This window comes from Danio aesculapii, chromosome 15 (genome assembly GCF_903798145.1).
Source record: "Danio aesculapii chromosome 15, fDanAes4.1, whole genome shotgun sequence".
In the NCBI taxonomy this organism is placed as follows: domain Eukaryota; kingdom Metazoa; phylum Chordata; class Actinopteri; order Cypriniformes; family Danionidae; genus Danio; species Danio aesculapii.
In genome coordinates, this window is record NC_079449.1 from 43,516,299 (window position 1) to 43,535,740 (window position 19,442).

General features: G+C 39.8%; 2 protein-coding genes across 2 annotated transcripts in view; one reads left to right on the forward strand and one right to left on the reverse strand.

The window, feature by feature from the left end:
* il12a (interleukin 12a) overlaps positions 1-10,355 on the forward strand; it is an 11,953-nt gene extending 1,598 nt beyond the window's left edge. The window contains 6 exon segments of the mRNA XM_056473893.1: positions 4,171-4,284; positions 6,331-6,372; positions 6,489-6,608; positions 6,871-6,915; positions 9,344-9,409; positions 9,411-10,355. Of these exon segments, the coding sequence (XP_056329868.1) occupies positions 4,171-4,284; positions 6,331-6,372; positions 6,489-6,608; positions 6,871-6,915; positions 9,344-9,409; positions 9,411-9,500 (477 nt within the window). The 3' untranslated portion in view covers positions 9,501-10,355.
* A 4,368-nt stretch (positions 10,356-14,723) lies between these two features.
* si:dkeyp-97b10.3 (NACHT, LRR and PYD domains-containing protein 1a allele 5) overlaps positions 14,724-19,442 on the reverse strand; it is a 53,341-nt gene continuing 48,622 nt past the window's right edge. Inside the window, exons 13-15 of the mRNA XM_056473807.1 lie at positions 19,092-19,172; positions 18,543-18,836; positions 14,724-15,328 (exon numbers count right to left, since the gene is read on the reverse strand). Coding sequence (XP_056329782.1) covers positions 15,309-15,328; positions 18,543-18,836; positions 19,092-19,172 — 395 coding nt within the window. The 3' untranslated portion in view covers positions 14,724-15,308. The remainder of the gene's footprint in view (positions 15,329-18,542; positions 18,837-19,091; positions 19,173-19,442) is intronic.

Genomic DNA, 19,442 nt, shown 5'->3' on the forward strand with positions numbered 1-19,442 from the left:
GGTTTATTCCGCTGTGGCGACCCCGGATTAATAAAGGGACTAAGCCGATAAGAAAATGAATGAATGAATTATTAGCCCCATTAATCAATATTAGTAGAACAAACCACTGTTATACAATGACTTGCCTAATTACCCTAACTTTACCCTAATTATCCTAGTTAAGCCTTTAAATGTCACTTTAAGCTGAATACTAGTGTCTTGAAGAATATCTAGTCTAATATTATGTGCTGTCATCATGGCAAAGAGAAAATAAATCAGTTATTAGAGATGAGTTATTAAAACTTTGATAACACAACAACTATAACACAAACAAATGACCCAATACTGTAGTTTTCTATAACAATAAGGTATATTATACTATAATACATCACTGTTTACTGTAGTATACTACAGTATCAGTTTACAACAGTATATAATACAGTATACGCTTATTTCACGCGGCCGCCATTTTAAAGAACCAAAGCGAGGCTGCGGTGGGAAGAAACCCGGAAGTATAGGACAAGGACTGTACACATTACAGTAACATGATGCGGAGTACACACCTCCAGCTGTTGCCGAGATTTCAAAATGCAGAACTGGTGTAAACATCACTTTAATATCATTCAGTAAGTTTAATTTAGAAAATTAAAAGCAATTTAGCATCAAACAACATCGCAATCTCTTTAAGAGTAATATGCTCAAGTGTCCTCCTAGGCTTCAGATCATGGCAGCAGGTAAACACCGTGGGGACACTTCCCTGCTTCAGTCTATGTTACCCAGTGAGCGCTAAAACACTGTAGCACACCCTCGTGTTGTCTGTAATAGTGTTGTCCCGGTACTGAAGTTTTAAAACCATCTATTTCCCGCTGAGTTTTTGACTCGACTGATCTTCACGGCTGCTTCGCGTTCCAGTCTCCGTGTATCTGTGTTTGCACACAGTTTACTGCCCTTCACCCAGTGCAAACACAGATACACGGAGACGCGAGCGGAAACAGCCATGAAGATCAGTCGAGTCATCAAGCAGATCGCTCGGCTCGTCTGTGTTTGTACTCGGTAAACAGCGGAGGGTGAACTGATGACCTTCTCGGCCAATCACAAGCCATTCTGTTGATCACGTGAACACAATGGCAAATCAGCGCTGTTTTAAGAAAGCCGTCAACAGTGCCTTAAATGTTAGCGGGAAATTGACGGTTTTTCTTTTAATTCAGTATCGTGACAAGTCTAATATAGTGAAAGAATCAGTTCATTAACTTGAGTTTGATAAATGGCATCTAAAACGTGTGTTTGGGAAAGAAAACGTTAGCTAACTAGTGCCATTTCCCTTAACTTAGCTGAAAATGAGGTCTGATATCCCTTTTTATTTTCACCATTCATTCAGGACGGACCTTCGGGTCACTCGGAAGGCGGTGAAATGATAAATTTGTGTCACTTTCTCTTCGCTGATAAGATATACAGCAAGCTACACAACGTTCCAATGTAACTCCCAACGATACTTCCGGGTTTCTTACCACCGCAGCCTCGATTTCGCTTTTAAAAATGGCGGCCGCGTGAAATCAGTCCATACATTCATTAGCAGTGTCGTAAATACTATCCGCTTGTTGAGTGTGACGTCACACCAAGTGGCTTCCGGGTCCAAGTGCTATATCAAACCGTGTGCGGAGAGTCAACGAATGGTAAGAGGGAGCGATTCGCTTGTAAATGAATTCCCGTTATGAACGACTCGTTCACTAAAGTTATTAGTCGACAATAATACACGTTTATGGCAACGCAGCGTCTTATTGTCATATTTTATTTATGTTGTTTGCTTATTTAACAAAACTAGCATAAGCCTAGTATTTAGTGCAAGTTGGTGCTACTTTGCCTTATGGTCAGTGCAGTGAATGTATTATCATTAATAACGTCACTTGTTGAGCACAATAGTTCATAACATACAAACACATAAAAAACTAAATCTTACCTATGAAATGTTCTGCCATTGTGCTTTGTTTTCTTTGTTTGCTACACCCGTTCACAGCGCTAAATGTCCAGCATCTTCACATTGGTTTTAGTCTTGACTAGTGCAGTTGAATGACTTTTATCCTGGGAGCCCTGTACAAATGTGGCGGCGCTATTGACGCATACTTAGGGTCCGTATGCTGTAATCTAGTGTATATATATATATATATATATATATATATATATATATATATATATATATATATATATATATATATGCCCACGGGTTACCGCTATATACTTTCTGGCCATCTGGGCATTTGAGAAACATATGATCGTGTATTGCGATATTTTTTTCTGGTCTGGTCTAAATTTGGACGTAGCTAATTACTGCCGTTCATGTCATGTCTGTCAACTAGCCGATAAACTAAATCAAATTATTCCTCCCACTCCCCTTTTGTCCAATACCTGTGATAGGTGAACCATTCGAGAGAGTTATTATTGACTGTGTAGGACCACTACCATAATCTAAGTCTAGATATCAATATGGACTCACTTAGATGAGCAATGCGACGCGCTTTCCAGAAGCTGTCCCAATCCTCAGCATCAAAGCGAATGCTGCTGTTAAAGAAATCAATACGTTTTGTTCAACATTCGGTTTTCCACAGTTTATTACAATTTAAGATAATTCATAGGCTGCACTTTTCTAAAAGCAAACTGTCAAGAATATTCCCAGAAATTGATCCAATATGTTCTAGGTGCCACAGAGATGAGGCCAGCTTGGGGCATATGTTCTGGACGTGTCCATCCCTAAGACCATTTTGGTCTGCGGTGTTTGAGACTTTTTCCTATATATGTGAAATGGAGATACAACCAGATCCAGTAATGGCAATATTTGGTGTGACACCTGAAAACCTTGCACTACCAGTAGGTCAATTAAATGCACTAGCGTTGCACTCTTCTTTGTTGGCCCGAAGGCTTATACTTTTGCAGTGGAAGTCAACTAAACCACCAACACATACTAAATGGGTAGAAAATGTCATGACGTATCTAAAGCTAGAAAAAAATCAAATGTAGCACCCGAGGCTCAAATAATAGATTCTTCAAAGTTTGGAGACCCTTCCTGTCATATTTTGAGAACATATTTACTCCAAATCCTTGAATTGTAAGCTAACCCCCCCCCCCCCCCCCCAAATCACCCCTTAATGTATTTTTATTATATTTCTTAATTACTTTTTTTCTTTTAATTAGTATTATTAAGTGACCAGGGTTATAACAATCAAAGTGACCAGGGTTATAACAATCACTATTAATCGAACTCTACAGTACTTCACTACTGATTTGGCTCTATCACTGTCTCTTCTCTCCACCAATAACTGGCGCCGCTGTCCTGTGGCTGCCGTCGCATCATTCAAGTGGATGCTGCACACAGGTGGTGGTGTGGAGAGACCCCCCTCATGATTGTAAAGTGCTTTGGGTGTATGACCATACAGGATAAATGTGCTATATAAATACACATTACTTACTTATAACAAACCATTCATTAAGCTCAATAAACTGCTTATTAGCTGCTTATTAATAGTCAGTAAGGTATTAGTTGGGTTTAGGTTTGGGTATTGGCTAGGACAAGGGATGTAGAATAAGATCATACTTTATAAGTGCCAATAAACAGTTCATATCTTAATAATAAGACACTAGTTAATAGTGTGAATTGTGACCTAAAGTAACTTCTGCTCTGGTTAATCTGTTATGGTGTACGACTAAAACTAGTTACACTATTTTATTACACACTGACAGGGTAACGCAGTACTCACACACACCATTCATTTAGAAATGATCTTATCCTTCAACATGTGACGCGAATCACATCCTAGAATTCATCTAATCTGGTTTCCCTCCAAAATGATGTCATCGGCTGGAGGAGGAGGATGATGATGATGTCATGAAACTGGCTCTTGGTGTTTAGTTCAAGGGATTTTTTCACACACTCTCGAGTGAAGATGCATCACTGAATAGTAGTTTAATATATGTCAGATTTTGTTTGTGTGTTTGTTTGTCGAACTGACATTCTCTTCCTGTGTGTGTGTGTTTGTGTGTGTGTGTGTGTGTGTGTGCATGTCTGTGTGTGTATATGTCTCTCTGTTTGTTGTTGTGTACGTTTCTATTTGTTTGTGTGTGTGTCTATTTGTCTTTTGCGTTTGTGTGTATGCATGTGTCTATCTGTTGATGTGTGTGTGCATGTGTGTGTTCCGGCAGGAGGGAAAGATGATGGATCAGGACTTGTTTGCTGGTTTTAACTGCACTGATCTGGAAGCTCAGATGATTCCTCACACACACACGTCCTCCGTCTGCCAGCCGGCCATCAGCGCTGTGAGTTCCTTCACACACATTCACTTTTAGAAGTGTGTGTGGTTTTTTTACCTAATGGGACAGTGCACCCAAAAATAAACATTTGGCCAGTTGTGGAGTTTGCATGTTCTCCCTGTGTTGTTGTGGGTATCCTCTGGGTGCTCCGGTTTCCCCCACAGTCCAAACACATGCGCTATAGGGGAACTGATGAATTAAATTGGCCGTAGTGTATGAGTGTGTGTGTGAGAATGAGTGTGTATGGGTGTTTCCCAGTACTGGGTTGCAACTGGAAAGGCATCTGCTGGGTAAAAACATATGCTGGAAAAGTTGGCGGTTCATTCCGCTGTGGCGACTCCTGATAAATAAGGGATTAAGCCAAAGGAAAGTGAATGAATGAATAATACTACAGCCGATCATTGCTCCCACATACAAATAAACACTATCTAGTAATTGATATTAAATGCTATGCTCAGCTATTATAGTATCTACTACTCTTGGTTATGAATACTCCAGCATACTGCAGTATTAGTGCACTGATAAACTGGAATAAACACTGTAGTATGCTTTAGTTTTTACCACAGTACCCAGATGAATAAAATACTACAGTAATTTACAGTAAATACTGTCATGTTTTTGAACCACACAATAGTGAAGTACTTGAAGATACAGTTTGCTGTAGTAAAAAATAAAGGATTCTACAGTACTTACTACAGTTTATCAGTTCTTTTTATTAATATATACTATATATCCTCAATAATGTTCATTCATTCATTCATTTTCCTTCAGCATGGTCCCTGATTCATCAGGGGTCGCCACTAACTCTTTATAGGGCACTTGCTGAAGCACTCATTGGGAAAACCCTGGAGTTTACTGGTGGTTATTACAAGACTTTTGAACTCTTATGACATATATATATATATATATATATATATATATATATATATGTGTGTAAGTATATATACAGTTGAAGTCAGAATTATTAGCCCCCCTGTTTATTTATTCACTATTTCTTTTAAACGGAGAGCAGATTTCTTCAACACATTTCTAATCATAATAGTTTAATAACTCATCTCTAATAACTGATTTATTTTATCTTTGCCATGATGACAGTAAATAATATTAGACTAGATATTCTTCAAGACACTTCTATACAGCTTAAAGTGACATTTAAAGGCTTAACTAGGTTAATTAGGTTAACTAGGCAAGTTAGGGTAATTAGGCAAGTTATTGTATAGCGATGGTTTGTTCTGTAGACTATTGAAAACAGATATAGCTTAAAGGGGCTAATAATATTGACCTTAAAATGGTGTTTAAAAAATTAAAAACTGCTTTTATTCTAGCCGAAATAAAACAAGACTTTCTCCAGAAGAAAAAATATTATCAGACATACTGTGAAAATTTCCTTGCTCTGTTAAACATCATTTGGGAAATATTTAAAAAAGAAATCAAAGGGAATAATTCTGAAGAATAATTCTGACTTCAATTGAATATATATGTATGCATATATAGGCAAACATCTAAGCCTACTCCTCATTTGAGGATGAGCAGATCATACAAAAATGTACAAGTGAGATTATGCAGATTAAATCAAAAGCCATCAAAAAAGAGTTATGAATTGCCATGAAAGTGCATTGGAAACATCGCTCTAAGATATTCATCAAGCATTTGTAATTGTATTTTTAATGACGAAACAGAAAAATGCCCACACCAAATATTTTACCTAAATATGTATCTAAATCATCCTTTTTGCTGGAGCGCAGAGAAAGCTGTGGCCAAATTAAGACTCAAAATCAGCCCAGAGTGGATGAAAATGACCCAACAGCACACGAGGGTTAAGAATGTATTAATGAAGAAATAATAAAATACATATGTGTGACTCTTTCCCAGTACTGGGTTGCAGCTGGAAGGGCATCCACTGTGTAAAACATATGCTGGAATAGTTGGCGGTTCATTCCGCTGTGGCGACCCCAGATTAATAAAGGGACTAAGCTGAAGGAGAATGAATGAATGAATATGCGTGACTGATCAGTGTGATTATTAATGCTGTGAAATGTTTGCTGATTCCAGAACTCGTCCTGCTCGGGCCACAGAAGCTCTAACTTCAGCGAAGTAAGTGTGTGTGTGCTGCTGTCAGTCTAATGCGTCTAAAGTGTGTGTGTGCTGCTGTCAGTCTAATGTAAGTGTGTGTGCTGCTGTCAGTCTAATGTTAGTGTGTGTTTGGCCAGGTGGAGTGTGTGAAGAACATCAGAGGTGATCTGCGCTATTATGATCTGCTGCTGAACTCCTACAGGCCCAGCACACAAGAGCTGAGTCCTGTCATGATGGCCAACACACAGCTCATCAATGTGAGAATATAGTCAAGCATTACAGTCAGAGGCGCTCTAGCTTTCATCATTATTATTATTATTATTATTATTATTATTATTATACCTCCTGCCAAACATTCTTTCTTATTCATTATTTCACAAATAAGTGTGTGTAATCATGCATTCAATCTTTACTTGAAGAGTATATTGACAATATAGTGTGTGTGTGTGTGTGTGTGTGTGTGTGTGTGTGTGTGTGTGTGTGCAAAGTGTACTAACTTATGTTCTGCTTGATTTTAAGTGCTTGAATCAGAAGTGTGAGTCTGCTGAAGGAGTGTTTCCTCAGGTGAGCGCACATACACACACGCACACACACACAAACACACACACACACACACACTCAAAACAAAACTGTAAAGTTGTACCACTCAGTGTTATTTTATGAATATATTCTATGATAACTAGTGAGGAAAATATGCAAATCAGTACCTGGTTTACAAGGACAATTTACTGTACACTCTGCACTAGGCGGCCACTTTATTAGGTAAACCTTACTAGTACCGGCTTGGACCGCTTTTGCCTTCAGAACTGCCTTAATTCTTCGTGTCATAGATTCAACAAGCTACTGGAAATATTCCTCAGAGATTTTGCTCCATATTGACATGATAGCATCACGCAGTTGCTGCAGATTTGTCGGCTGCACATCCATGATGCCAATCTCCCGTTCCACCACAACCCAAAGGTGCTCCATTGGATTGAGATCTGGTGACTATGGAGGCCATTTGAGTAAGGTGAACTCATTGTCATGTTCAAGAAACCAGTCTGAGATGATTCACACTGTATGACATGGTGTGTTATCCTGCTGGAAGTAGCCACCAGAAGATGGAGACACTGTGGTCATAAAGGGATGGACATGGTCAGCAGCAATACTCAGGTAGGCTGTGGTGTTGACACGATGCTCAATTGGTACTAATGGACCCAAAGTGTGCCAAGAAAATATCCCCCACACCATTACACCACCACCAGCCTGAACCGCTGATACAAGGCAGGATGGATCCATGCTCCATGCCAAATTCTGACCCGACCATCCAAATGTGGCTGCTGTAGCCCATCCGCCTCAAGGTTGGACGAGTTGTGTGTTCAGAGATGCTCTTCTGCAGACCTCGGTTGTAACACGTGCTTATCTGAGTTACTGTTGCCGTTCTATCAGCTGGAACCAGTCTGGCCATTCTCCTCTTACCTCTGGCATCAACAAGTTTGTTGGACCATTCTCTGTAAACCCTAGAGATGGTTGTGCGTGAAAATCCTAACAGATCAGTAGTTTCTGAAATACTCAGACCAGCCCGTCTAGCACCAACAACCATGCCACCATCAAAGTCTCTTAAATCCCCTTTCTTCCCCATTCTGATGCTCAGTTTGACCTGCAGCAGATCATCTTGACCATGTCTTCATGCCTAAATGCATTGAGTTGCTGCACTGTGATTGGCTGATTAGAAATTTGCTTTAACGAGCAGTTAGACAGGTGTACCTAATAAAGTGGCCGGTGAGTGTATAATCTCATAGTTGTGATCATCCTGATAATTAAGGTCAAAGTTGTAATAAATACACATCCACATCATGATTCATGAGGAGATTTTTTTAAATGCCATATAAGCCTTATTTTTTGCATAAAAGTTACACACGTCAGGTTACTCATTATGAGGACACTTAGGTTTAGAAGGACATCTCAAGTCACACTGCAAAAAACGCTTTTCTTACATTGATTGCTTTTGTCTTGTTTCTAGTCTGAATATCTAAAGATTCTTAAGTCAAAAAGCATTTTCTAGACAAGCAAAACATGTTGTCTTGTGTTAGGAAATACTGTAATATGCCAAAATTAAGTGGGTTTTTTCCTGAAATCAAGCTAAATAATCTGCCAATGGGGTAAGCAGAATAAATTGATGTCAAAAGGAAAAACTAGATGATTTAGCTTACACCATTGGCAGGTTATTTTGCTCATTTTTAATTTGAAAATCACAAAATTCTGTCTTATTATTTCTTAATGCAAGACATTATGTATTGCTTGTCTAGAAAATCCTTCTTGATTTAAGATTGTTTTGATATTTAGACTAGAAACCAGACTAAAACAAAGTAAGTTTGCAGTGAGATATCCTTCTAACCCTAAGTGTCCTCATAATAAGTACCCTGACATGTTGTCCTCATAAACCACATATACCAGGGGTGTCAGTTCCTGGAGGGCCGCAACCCTGCTTCTACATACCTGCATGTTTCAAACAAGACTGAAGGACTTAATTAGTTTGATCAGGTGTGTTTAATTAGGGTTGGAACTAAACTGTGCAGAGCTGCGGCCCTCCAGGAACTGGACTTGACACCTGTGACATGCACAAAAAACACACACGCTTGTTTTGGTGGTTTATGAGGACTCTCAATAGGCGTAATGTATTTAGTACAATGAAAACAGCGTATTATATAGACTTATCTTAACCATATACCCCTAAACCCAACCCTCACAGAAACCTGTCGCAAATTATGAATATCAAAAGACCCCGCTAAGTATTTTAATTATGAAAACATAAGGCATGTCCTCATAAACCTCCTCAACATTGAATTATCCAAGTCATTATACAAAGTTGTCCTCGTAAACCACAAAGACCATATCTGTGTGTGTATTTTAATGTGTGTATATGTATGTGTGTGTGTGTATACGTACACACTTACACACACACACACACAGAGTCTCTCAATGGTTTGATGGTGTGTGTGTGTGTGTGCAGTGGCGCGTCTGGAGGGGCTCTTCGTTTGACGACCGAGTGTCTCTGTGTAAAACACTGAAGGGTTTCCACATCCGCTCCATCACCGTCAACAGAGCGCTGGCCTACATCGCCTCCGGAGAGCACAGGAAATGATGTCACTCACTACACCACCGCATGACATAAGCTAGAAGAGTCCTGTCATGAGCCGCTCTCCTTTATATTCTATTTATTGACCGATGGGTTGTATTTATTTATTCATTTTGAGAAGTTATTTATTTACATGCATGTACTGCCTTATTTATTCACTATTTATTTATATATTTCTGCAAAAAAAAAACTGACTGTGTTGTGTGTTTTTGTGTGTGTGTGTGTGTGTGTGAGAGAGGTATTGGTGTTTTATCATTAGCTGTTTCCATTCAAATTAATTATGCGCAAACTAATATCGCATAAAACATTCGCTAATAAAGCAGCATTTCCATCCAATGAGAAACAAAAGAGAACACAATCATCACTTCCTGATAAACTGGAGTAGATATCAGCAGTGTTGGGATTTGCCACTGTGCTTTTCTTTAATAAATGAGTTGCGCCTCTGAAGAGCCCTATCCTACACCCAGGGCAAAAAGGCGCAAGACGATGTGTTGCTATTTTCAGACCAGCGCAACTGTAATTTTCACGTTTTGCGCCATGTTGTTTAAATAGTAAATCCATTTGCGCCACTATGTGGACTCATGTGTGTGCTCGTCTATAAAAGATGTGTGTTAAGGCGCATTGCTGGTGTGTTGCTATTTTGAGGAACTAAAATAGACCAAGAGTGCCATTGACCAACAAACAACTGCTCTAAAGTCCAGCACAGAGAGCGTTAGTTATGCACCTTTAATGCTTACACACTGCTCTATACGCACAAGATGAACAGCAACACACAAATATCTTTACAGATATTTCTGTATCTTTATGATACAGAAATGATTATTTAAAAACAAAAAAACACCACTGCCTCTATGCCTTCTTCACCTCGGGGGGCTTTTTCAGTTTATTCATGTCAATCTGCTTCTGTATAATGTTATTATTATCAGCAGTATTATTTATTATCTGCAGATTTATATTTGCTTTAATAAAAACTAGTTTAGATTTGTCCAGCTGTGGTGTTTTGGAGACGTCTGCATCACCATATGGAGCATAAGAACAGGACGTGTGTTTGGATATAACTCCACACTTCATTATTATTGTTCATTTATTCCTTTGCTGGAGATTAGAACTGAATTTAGAAATAGTTTTGACACAAATCTCTGCTCTTAACAAAGGAAATGAAATATGTGGGCTAATGGATGTGTTCAGTGGAGTGAGTTTCCACCGTTTCCTCACTCCACCAAAGTAAAGGAGTAAAGAGTAAAAGTAAAGTAAAGAGGCTGAATGGAGGAGGCTCGTTCTTTATCCTCGCTCTCCAGATTCTCTGTTTAACTGTTTTCTCGCTAGTGAAGCGTTCAGTTTTTACACCTACAAAGTCCACCATGTAAATAGCAAATGCACCATGGAGCGACACAACTGACTCTTAAACAGAATGAGAGATGAGACTCTGATTGGTTTAATGCACGTTATGCTCAAAACACACCCAGAACTCATTAAGAGAATAAGCAGGGCGCAGAGTGTTTTTTTCTGTCCTTAAAATAGCAAAAGTATATTCAGACACGTCCTTAATGCTTTTGCGCCATGACCTTTAGACTTTATGCCAAGATCATTAATATAGAGCTCAAAGATGAAATGCAATGAACGCGGTGGCTTTAGGAGGTGTGAGATTTTTTGGGAGCGCAGACAGATGCTCGAGACAGTTCTGGAGGAAATAATAAGAGAATAATAATAATACTGAAGCACTCTGATGACGGACTTGTGTCTGAGGGGTATTAGAAAGAGCAAAATAACATTCGGTAACACTTTATTTTGATGGTCCAGTTGAGTATTAGTAGACGGTCTGCTGATACTGCTCCAACAGACATTTAACTGACTATAAGAAATTTAGCAAGTACATGTCAGCTTACACCAACCCTAACCCTAACCTAACAGTCTACTGATAATCTAATGAGAATTAGTTGACATGTAGATGCAATGTAACAAATTCAACAAACAGACCATCAAAATAAAGTGTGACCCAACTTTTCAGATGTTTTACAATGTGCTGCAAAGTCCATTAATGCATCCCATCATGCACATTTTTATCATCGCATGATCTGGAACTAAAACTATCTGGAATTTATTTAGTAAACGTGTTTCTCATTGAAGTTTATGCACATTTTATTTTCTTATTGGATAAACAGTCTATCCTACTCAGTTGTGCGCATACATTTATAATGCGATAAACAAATATGCAGATAAAACAGGTGCATGAAAACATGGTTACAGAGACCGAACCGTTCCTGAGAGCACAGCGGATTAAAAACCAGAGTGAATCAACAGTGAACACCTTCATACTGTATATGTCATGTAAAAAGGTCATCGAATGCTCAGAGGTGGAATGAATGCATTTACTGTACGCCAGTATTTCAGCTGTAAACTGGGTTACGGTATCGTTTTGACACAGTCAGTCTTAAGTTACATGGGTATATCTTTAACAATAGCCAAACATTCACCATATGCATGAAAAAACATTAGAATATGAAGTAAAAAATGTCCTGCTGTACATGCATCAAAACCTATACTTTGATTAGTAATGTTCATTGCTAAGAGCTTTAAAGGTGATTTTTCTCAATATTTAGATGCTTTTGAACCCTCAGAATCTAAGAGTCCGTTCTTCATACGTGGATTACTCGTAGCTGGATTTGGTTATTGACACTGGATATGACACAATTCAGGATCGTTTCTTTCTTTGAAACTCACCCAAGAGTTGTTGTCATAGCAACAGTTCTGGTAGCTCAAACCTGCTTGAGAGCAGGCTTATATCATACATACAGGTTCAGGGTCTTTTCAAGCAAAGGTAACACTGAAAGTATGTACCAAATTCTGAGATTTTCTTACAGTAGTAGTTATATACACATGGGAAAATAGTAAATATATAAATTTTTAATTATATATATATATATATATATATATATATATATATATATATATATATATATATATATATATATCATTATTAGAAGTATTTATTTATTTTTTTAATGTTACTATTTGTATTTTTATTGTATTTAGTTATATTTGTATTTAGTTATAATAATACATATATAAAAATACAATTTATGCAATCTAAACTCCGAATTAAAGTACAAAAACTGTCAAGGGGTGGTTCTCCTCACGGTGTTTAAAATGAACATTTATTAATATGAACAGATACAGACGCGTACTATTTTAAGGTACCAACTTTAGTATAATTTTCATTCATTCATTTTCCTTCAGCTTAGTCCCTTCATTATTCCAGGGTTGCCACAGCGGAATGAACCGCCAACTTATCCAGCATTTGTTTTACACAGCGAATGCCCTTCCAGCTGCAACCCATCACTGGGAAACATCCATACACTACGGCGATTTAGCTTACCCAATTCACCTGTTCTACATGTGTTTGGACTGTGGGGGAAACCGGAGCACCCGGAGGAAACCCACAGCAACATGGGGAGAACATGACAACAACTCCACACAGAAATGCCAACTGACCCAGCCGAGGCTCGAACCAGCGACCTTCTTGCTGTGAGGCAACAGTGCTACCCACTGTGCTATTGCGCAATACATTACCTTTAATATAATTTGTGTATAATAATAGATATGTAGAATATTCAACAGTTTTTTTTAAGGGAACAATAATTTATGCAGTCATGAACGTCTCCACGTTTTGGCAGTTTAATGGTGATTTAATGCTTCTAAAGAGTGGCAGACACCTTTACCGATATCAAAAGGCTTTTTTGGTGCAAAATTAATTTAAACAGCCAGTTATTCTTTACGCTGATTAAGAAACTTGAATAGAAACTTGAATATTGTTGCATTGCTGATCATGATTTTGGGGATCGATAGATCTGTCCTTCACAACACACACAGCGATCTCAGATCAGTTCATCCAGACATTTTAATAATTAAATTAGCCAGAGATCAGTTATCAAGATTAAAATATCCAGGATCTGAGAAATCATATTAGATCATTTAAGCAAGGTACGAAGAACGGACCCCTGATATTTAAAACGTTTATGTAAAGGGGGTCACACACCAGATGCGCCACTCGGCCACGTAGTGCCATGAATTTCAGAATTCTAAACAAAGATTTCTATCAGGGTACACACACTGGCGCCGCAAGTCGGCGGCTGTCCGCGTTGCCTAGCCACGACTTAGGACACAGTTCATATTTCTGCCGCGCCACAGAGCGCCATCTGAACAGTTTCATTTTAAATTGCATGCGAATGTGCGCGTCTGGTGTTCGATAATTTCAACTGTCATGTGCGCACCGTGTTGTAGCGCTGAGCAGCGCATCCCATGTGTGACGCCCTTAAGCCAAATCTATGCTATTCTACCAACCCTCACAATAATGGAAATCTCATTTATTCAGCTTTCATGTGATGTATAAATCTCAATTTCCAAGAAAAATGGCCACTTATGACTGATTTTGTTGTGTTTAATCTTGCGTTGAGGCATTATTGACTGTATTTTGAAGAGAAAGCAGTTCAACTGGCCTCGTATTTCCAACACAGGCTCATTCTTAAAACGTAGCCCTATATACATGTCTGGAGATCATGAATGATGTAGTCAGAGGTATGTATGCCTGTATTTTGTCTTTAAAACAAACGTTACAGGGTGGTATTACGCCGTTCCTCACTACCAGCTGACCGCTTACCTCCATGTGGACGGCTTTCCCGCTGTTAGCAGTTTGTCCAGTGCCTCGCCACGTACGTCAGTGGACTTAAGACGCAGAGAGGAGTTGACCACGATGATGGGGTTCAAGTCAGTTACAAAAAATACAAAAACAGAAGCCAAAACATAAAATAAACATGTAAATAACAGGGTGAGAATGTGGTAAAATCTGAAAATGTGGTAAAATAATCAGGCTGCCGCGAGGGAATTGCTTTTGAAAACACTATTGGTTGGGTTTAGGGAATGGGGTGGGTGGGTCAATTGATCAGTCAGTTGCTTGGTCGGTCAGTCAGTTAGTCAGTTGACAGCGGCCTCTGGTGGATTTACACGAGAACAGCAGGTGTGAATGGCACTTGCGAGAGAAATTTGAGATCTGAAAAAGCGTATACAACGGCCTCTAGTGGATTCACGAAAGCAAAAACTGCAAAGAAACGCAGCTCCTGGGAAATATTTGCCGCTCTCCAGAAATGTATATAGGGCTACTTTTTCAGAATGAGCCTGGGTCGTGTATTTCAGAGTGAAAGTCTTTCCGACACACAAAAAAGTCTAAAAGGCTTCAATAACAGGAGCGCTGCTGGTGTTTTCATTCATTTCCCTGATTTATTCAGTTAAAGAAAGGTGAATCAGATTCCTCCAAACGTCCCCTGAGACAGCACATCAGAAAAGAGAAAACACACGTCCAGACAATATTCTTACACAGTGCGGTGTGTTTGACCACTGGACGTTCATCTACAAGTTACTGTAGATTCTCAAGTGTGGATCAGAGATTTTACATGAATATCATGATATTTAATATCTAGTTTTACCACAACCGTCAGAAAATGCACCAAAATATCAAACCAGTTTCATAAAAACTGATTCTGATCGTGGCTCGTTATTCAACAAATAGTACTTACAATATGTACAACATCTATAAAAATAATAATAAAAGCTAAACACAAAGATCAACATACCAACAAAATCAGTAATCAGTAAACAGAGCAGTAAACAGATAATCAGTAAACAGAGCTCAGATTTGTGGAGAGGTTTGTAAACCGGCGAACGCAGCAGACGCCTGTGTTAAAGCTGACTGGCCTTTTATTGCAGGACCTCTTCGTGGCTCTCTAATAGTGGTTGAAAGACATATCCAAGACGTCCACATGCTCGTCTCACAGCTTCATGCGGGTCAATTACTGTGAAGCATCTCTGGAAAACACACACACAGGTTTGTTTTTGTGAATTGTGAGGACATTCCATAGGTTTCCATTGTTTTTATACTGTATAAACCCACACTTACACCAAACTGAACAGTTTTGCTTTCTACAAAATCTCTCTCTGCATGATTATAAGACATTTGAGAAATGAGGACATCAGCAATGCATCAACATAACTCACCTTGTAATACCGGTGTAATACCCATGTCAATATATACAGTTGTTTCCTGATATGTCAACATGTGAATGTGTAAAGCCACATGATGTACCTATACAAAAGAGTTACAAAATCATTGCACTCACTATATGCTTAGTGCAAGCTTCTCAAAACTACACAGCGAAGTCTAAAAATTATCAGTGTTTCACTATCGTTACAGTACTGGCATCATTATGCAAATGTTCTAGCTTCATATTAAAGGTGCCATGTAATGTAAGTCTGGGTATACCTAGGCATAGTATAACAGTAAGAGTTCAGTATGCCATAACATGATCCTCAAATACAGTGGGGTCTCAAACGCAATTCCTGGAGGGCCGCAGCTCTGCATAGTTTAGCTCCACCCACCTCCATCTCACACCTGCTTAATAGTCTGCTATTAAGATCAGCTGTGTTTGATTAGGGTTGATAAAAACTGTGCAGAGCTGCGGCCCTCCGGGAATTGAGTTCAAGACCTATGCTCGAACACCGTTGTTTCCTCGTGTATATCCTGTGAGTTTAAAATGCCAAGCCAATCCGAACAAAATACAGACTGATATGTTGCATTCATCTGCATATGTTTGTAATGAGGCATCAAACACATGTGGACTGCTGAATGTAAGTGTGTAATACGCGTGTATGCACTTTATCTCACTGTCATTTTTCTAGAGTGAAAGGACAATGCAGAAGGTGATGTTAACTCTGGAACAGCAGTCATCAAGACACTTCAGAAAGGCTCATTGACACTAGCTGCATTTCCACTATCGGGCCAGTGCGAGCCAGGGCTTTAATCGGGCCAGGCCGGGCCAATAGCCCGGGAGGTTGAGAAATGAGGCCAAAATCATGTCGCGTTTCCACTGTCGGGCTAGTTGCTCGCAGCGCGTCACGCAAACACCGCCCCCAGAACATCCCCCGAATCAAACGTCACACAACCCATCACACAACCCGCCCACTTCAGCGGGAACAAAAAACTCAAATTATAACCACAAACACAACCTGGCATCACTACGAGAGCTGGAAGATGGAGAACACCGAAGCGATTGCTTTTTTACTGTTTGTGGTCTGTTGGTGTAAGGCCAGACAGCGATCCCTGGATAAGGACATTCAAGTTCGGCGGCATTTACTTCGAACACAGATTTTGGCTGTCGGCACCTCTCTGTATGGCACACTTGTTCTGTCCTCTTACCGGAAAGCGTGACCGATAAATATGTACCTGATGAGCCGGAAGTTACACGTGTTGGATTTCGCGCTAAATGTTTTAAAAGGGAACACTCAAAAGTAGCCCCTTCGTAGGGCATGTGTGCGCCACATGGCTGACATCACATGTATTGTTTTAGGATCAGCGTTTTAGTTAAAAAGGTAACGTTAGTGAACACTTAGAGAAGTGTTTAATTTGTGGTGCAGTTTGATAAAACGTTAGTTGGTGACTTTACCATATGATTTTTCATGTCGTGTTTTGTTTAATATTGTTTATAAGAACACCTTTAGAGGAAGTCATAAAGTTGGTCAAGTCTCTGAAGCACAAAAACTTTTTGTGAGGGAAAACATCATATGCATGTGTACTTTTAAGCAAAATGTCTAAATGCCTCAAATAAATAAATCACATGCCAGTACTGTCTGCTATCCATTTTTTCTTCTTCTTAGTGAGTTGATCAAGCGCGATAGCAAAACAAATGTAAGGGAAGAAAGCATCTTGTCTCCTCTTTACCTGACAGGAAAACTCCGCCTTTGTACGTAACCCCGCCCCGAAGCCCCAGTTGGCCCTCCTTGGCCCAAGGTATTCGGCGGGCTGAAAAAGGCCGGACGCTGGCCCCAAGGAAGCCCCGCTTTGGCCCGATTACGCCCCGGAAGTGATAGTGGAAACGCGACTGGCCTTGGCTCGCCCTGGCTCGCTCGCTTTAGGCGCGATAGTGGAAACGCGGCTAATGACTACAATTACATGGACATCAGATATCGAATTATTTGCCTTAATCTGATTAACGTCATTGCATCATCGTGCTATCCACGTTTCCTCCGGAGTTTCGTGTAATTTCGGGTGTTTCATTTTTAATTTGTCAGCCCTGCTTAGCGTGAGTGAGTAACTGGTCTTCTCGGTTTTTCCAAAACTTTTCCAGGCCTGGAAAATGCTATGTCAAAATTGCCTGACTTTTCCAGGGTTTCCATGACCGTATGATGACAGATAATGTATTCTAGCTCTCTGAAGCTGACCCTTTCAGGCTTTGATCCTAATTGTAGCGTTTTGGTGACTGTCGCTTTAAATGCAAATGAGATTGTGCTCTTTTCAGAAGAGGGCGGAGCTACAAATAGAGACAGATTCAAAACAGGACTATCTGTGTGAAAATGTCAGTGTGTGCTTCATGCTTCTGTAAGTCTATGTCGCTCCTGTCGCTGTTCATCTAAAACTCCACATCTATAATCCTCTTAGTCTATGCTGACATTATCTTCAGCAGCTCAAACACTCTAATGGCTGATGGACAGGCGGCTGCTTCTCACTCAGAGCTGCTGTTTATGCTAATGAGGGAGAGATGGGCACTAGTGGGCGGGGCTTTCCCCCTCTGATGACATCATACAAAGGGAGAATGTCAATCAGAGTGTTTCTGCAGACTGTCTCTATCAAGTCTGATTATAAAACATACAATTAGTTCATGGTTACCATTAGAAGCTGAATATATTCACACACTGCTGACACACAACTGTGTTTAAACACCTTAAAGAAGTGGTTTTAGCATATAGGTCTCCTTTAAACTATAATCTACATACTGGTAGGTAGATACCAGTATGTGGACAAACATAGAGATAGACTTATAGAAATAAAACTGTAAATTTTAGACACAAACCACGTGCAATAAATGTTAAATGTTTACTTTGGACCACCATTTTCAAAGATTACCAGATTAGTTGTTTACATGGGGACGATAGCGGTGGTGTTTTCAAACGTATGCATTTTCAGTTACCAAAACACTGTGTTTATGTAAACGAACAGGTCAAATGCATTAAAATCTTGTAAATTCACCGTCCAGCACAGCGATGACTTCATTGGGCACGTCGTCATTGTCTTTGAGACTGTTGTGCAGCTCCTGAACTCCAGCTTTCCCCTTGGGCTGCCGGCGCCTCCAGCGCTCCAGCATGGTGAACTTCAGCATGGTGGCGTTCTCCTCCGCCGCCTCCATTTCCTCCAGGTTCTGGTTGCTGAAGCCCAGATAGCTGATGGCCACGATCTTCCACTCCTTCCCCATGTGTTTGGCCACTCGCATCAGCTGCTGATCGGTCAGAGCTGGAGCCGCAGCCACAGCCGCCGCGTTACAGTCTGAACACAACGCAGCTTTAGTTAGCAGCGCTCTAGGACAGATTATAACAGTAGAAGGTGCTCTAGACTAGTGTTTAACAGCAGATGGCGCTCTAAGCTAGTTTTAATAGCAGATGGAGCTCTAGGCTAGTATTTAACAGCAAACGGTGCTCTAGGCTTGTGCTTAGAACTGACTTCTCAAACACTTTAAAGGCACAGCTCTTATATCAACAGGATAAATACTGTAAATTGGCGTCTCGTTTGCCATACACTTACCAGGCTCATCCACAGCATGAGTTTTCTTGCTGCGCTTGTAGCAGAGCTCATCGTCTGAGGTGCTGCTGTGTCTCTTTGTGCCTACAGAGGTCCACACCACAACACAATTAGCATTCATGAGTAATGTGACGATGCATCTATCTATCTATCTATCTATCTATCTATCTATCTATCTATCTATCTATCTATCTATCTATCTATCTATCTTGCCATCCATCCATTCATTGTTGTATCTATCGTTCCATCCATCCATCCATCCATCCATCCATCCATCCATCTATCTATCTATCTATCTATCTATCTATCTATCTATCTATCTATCTATCTATCTATCTATCTATCTATCTATCT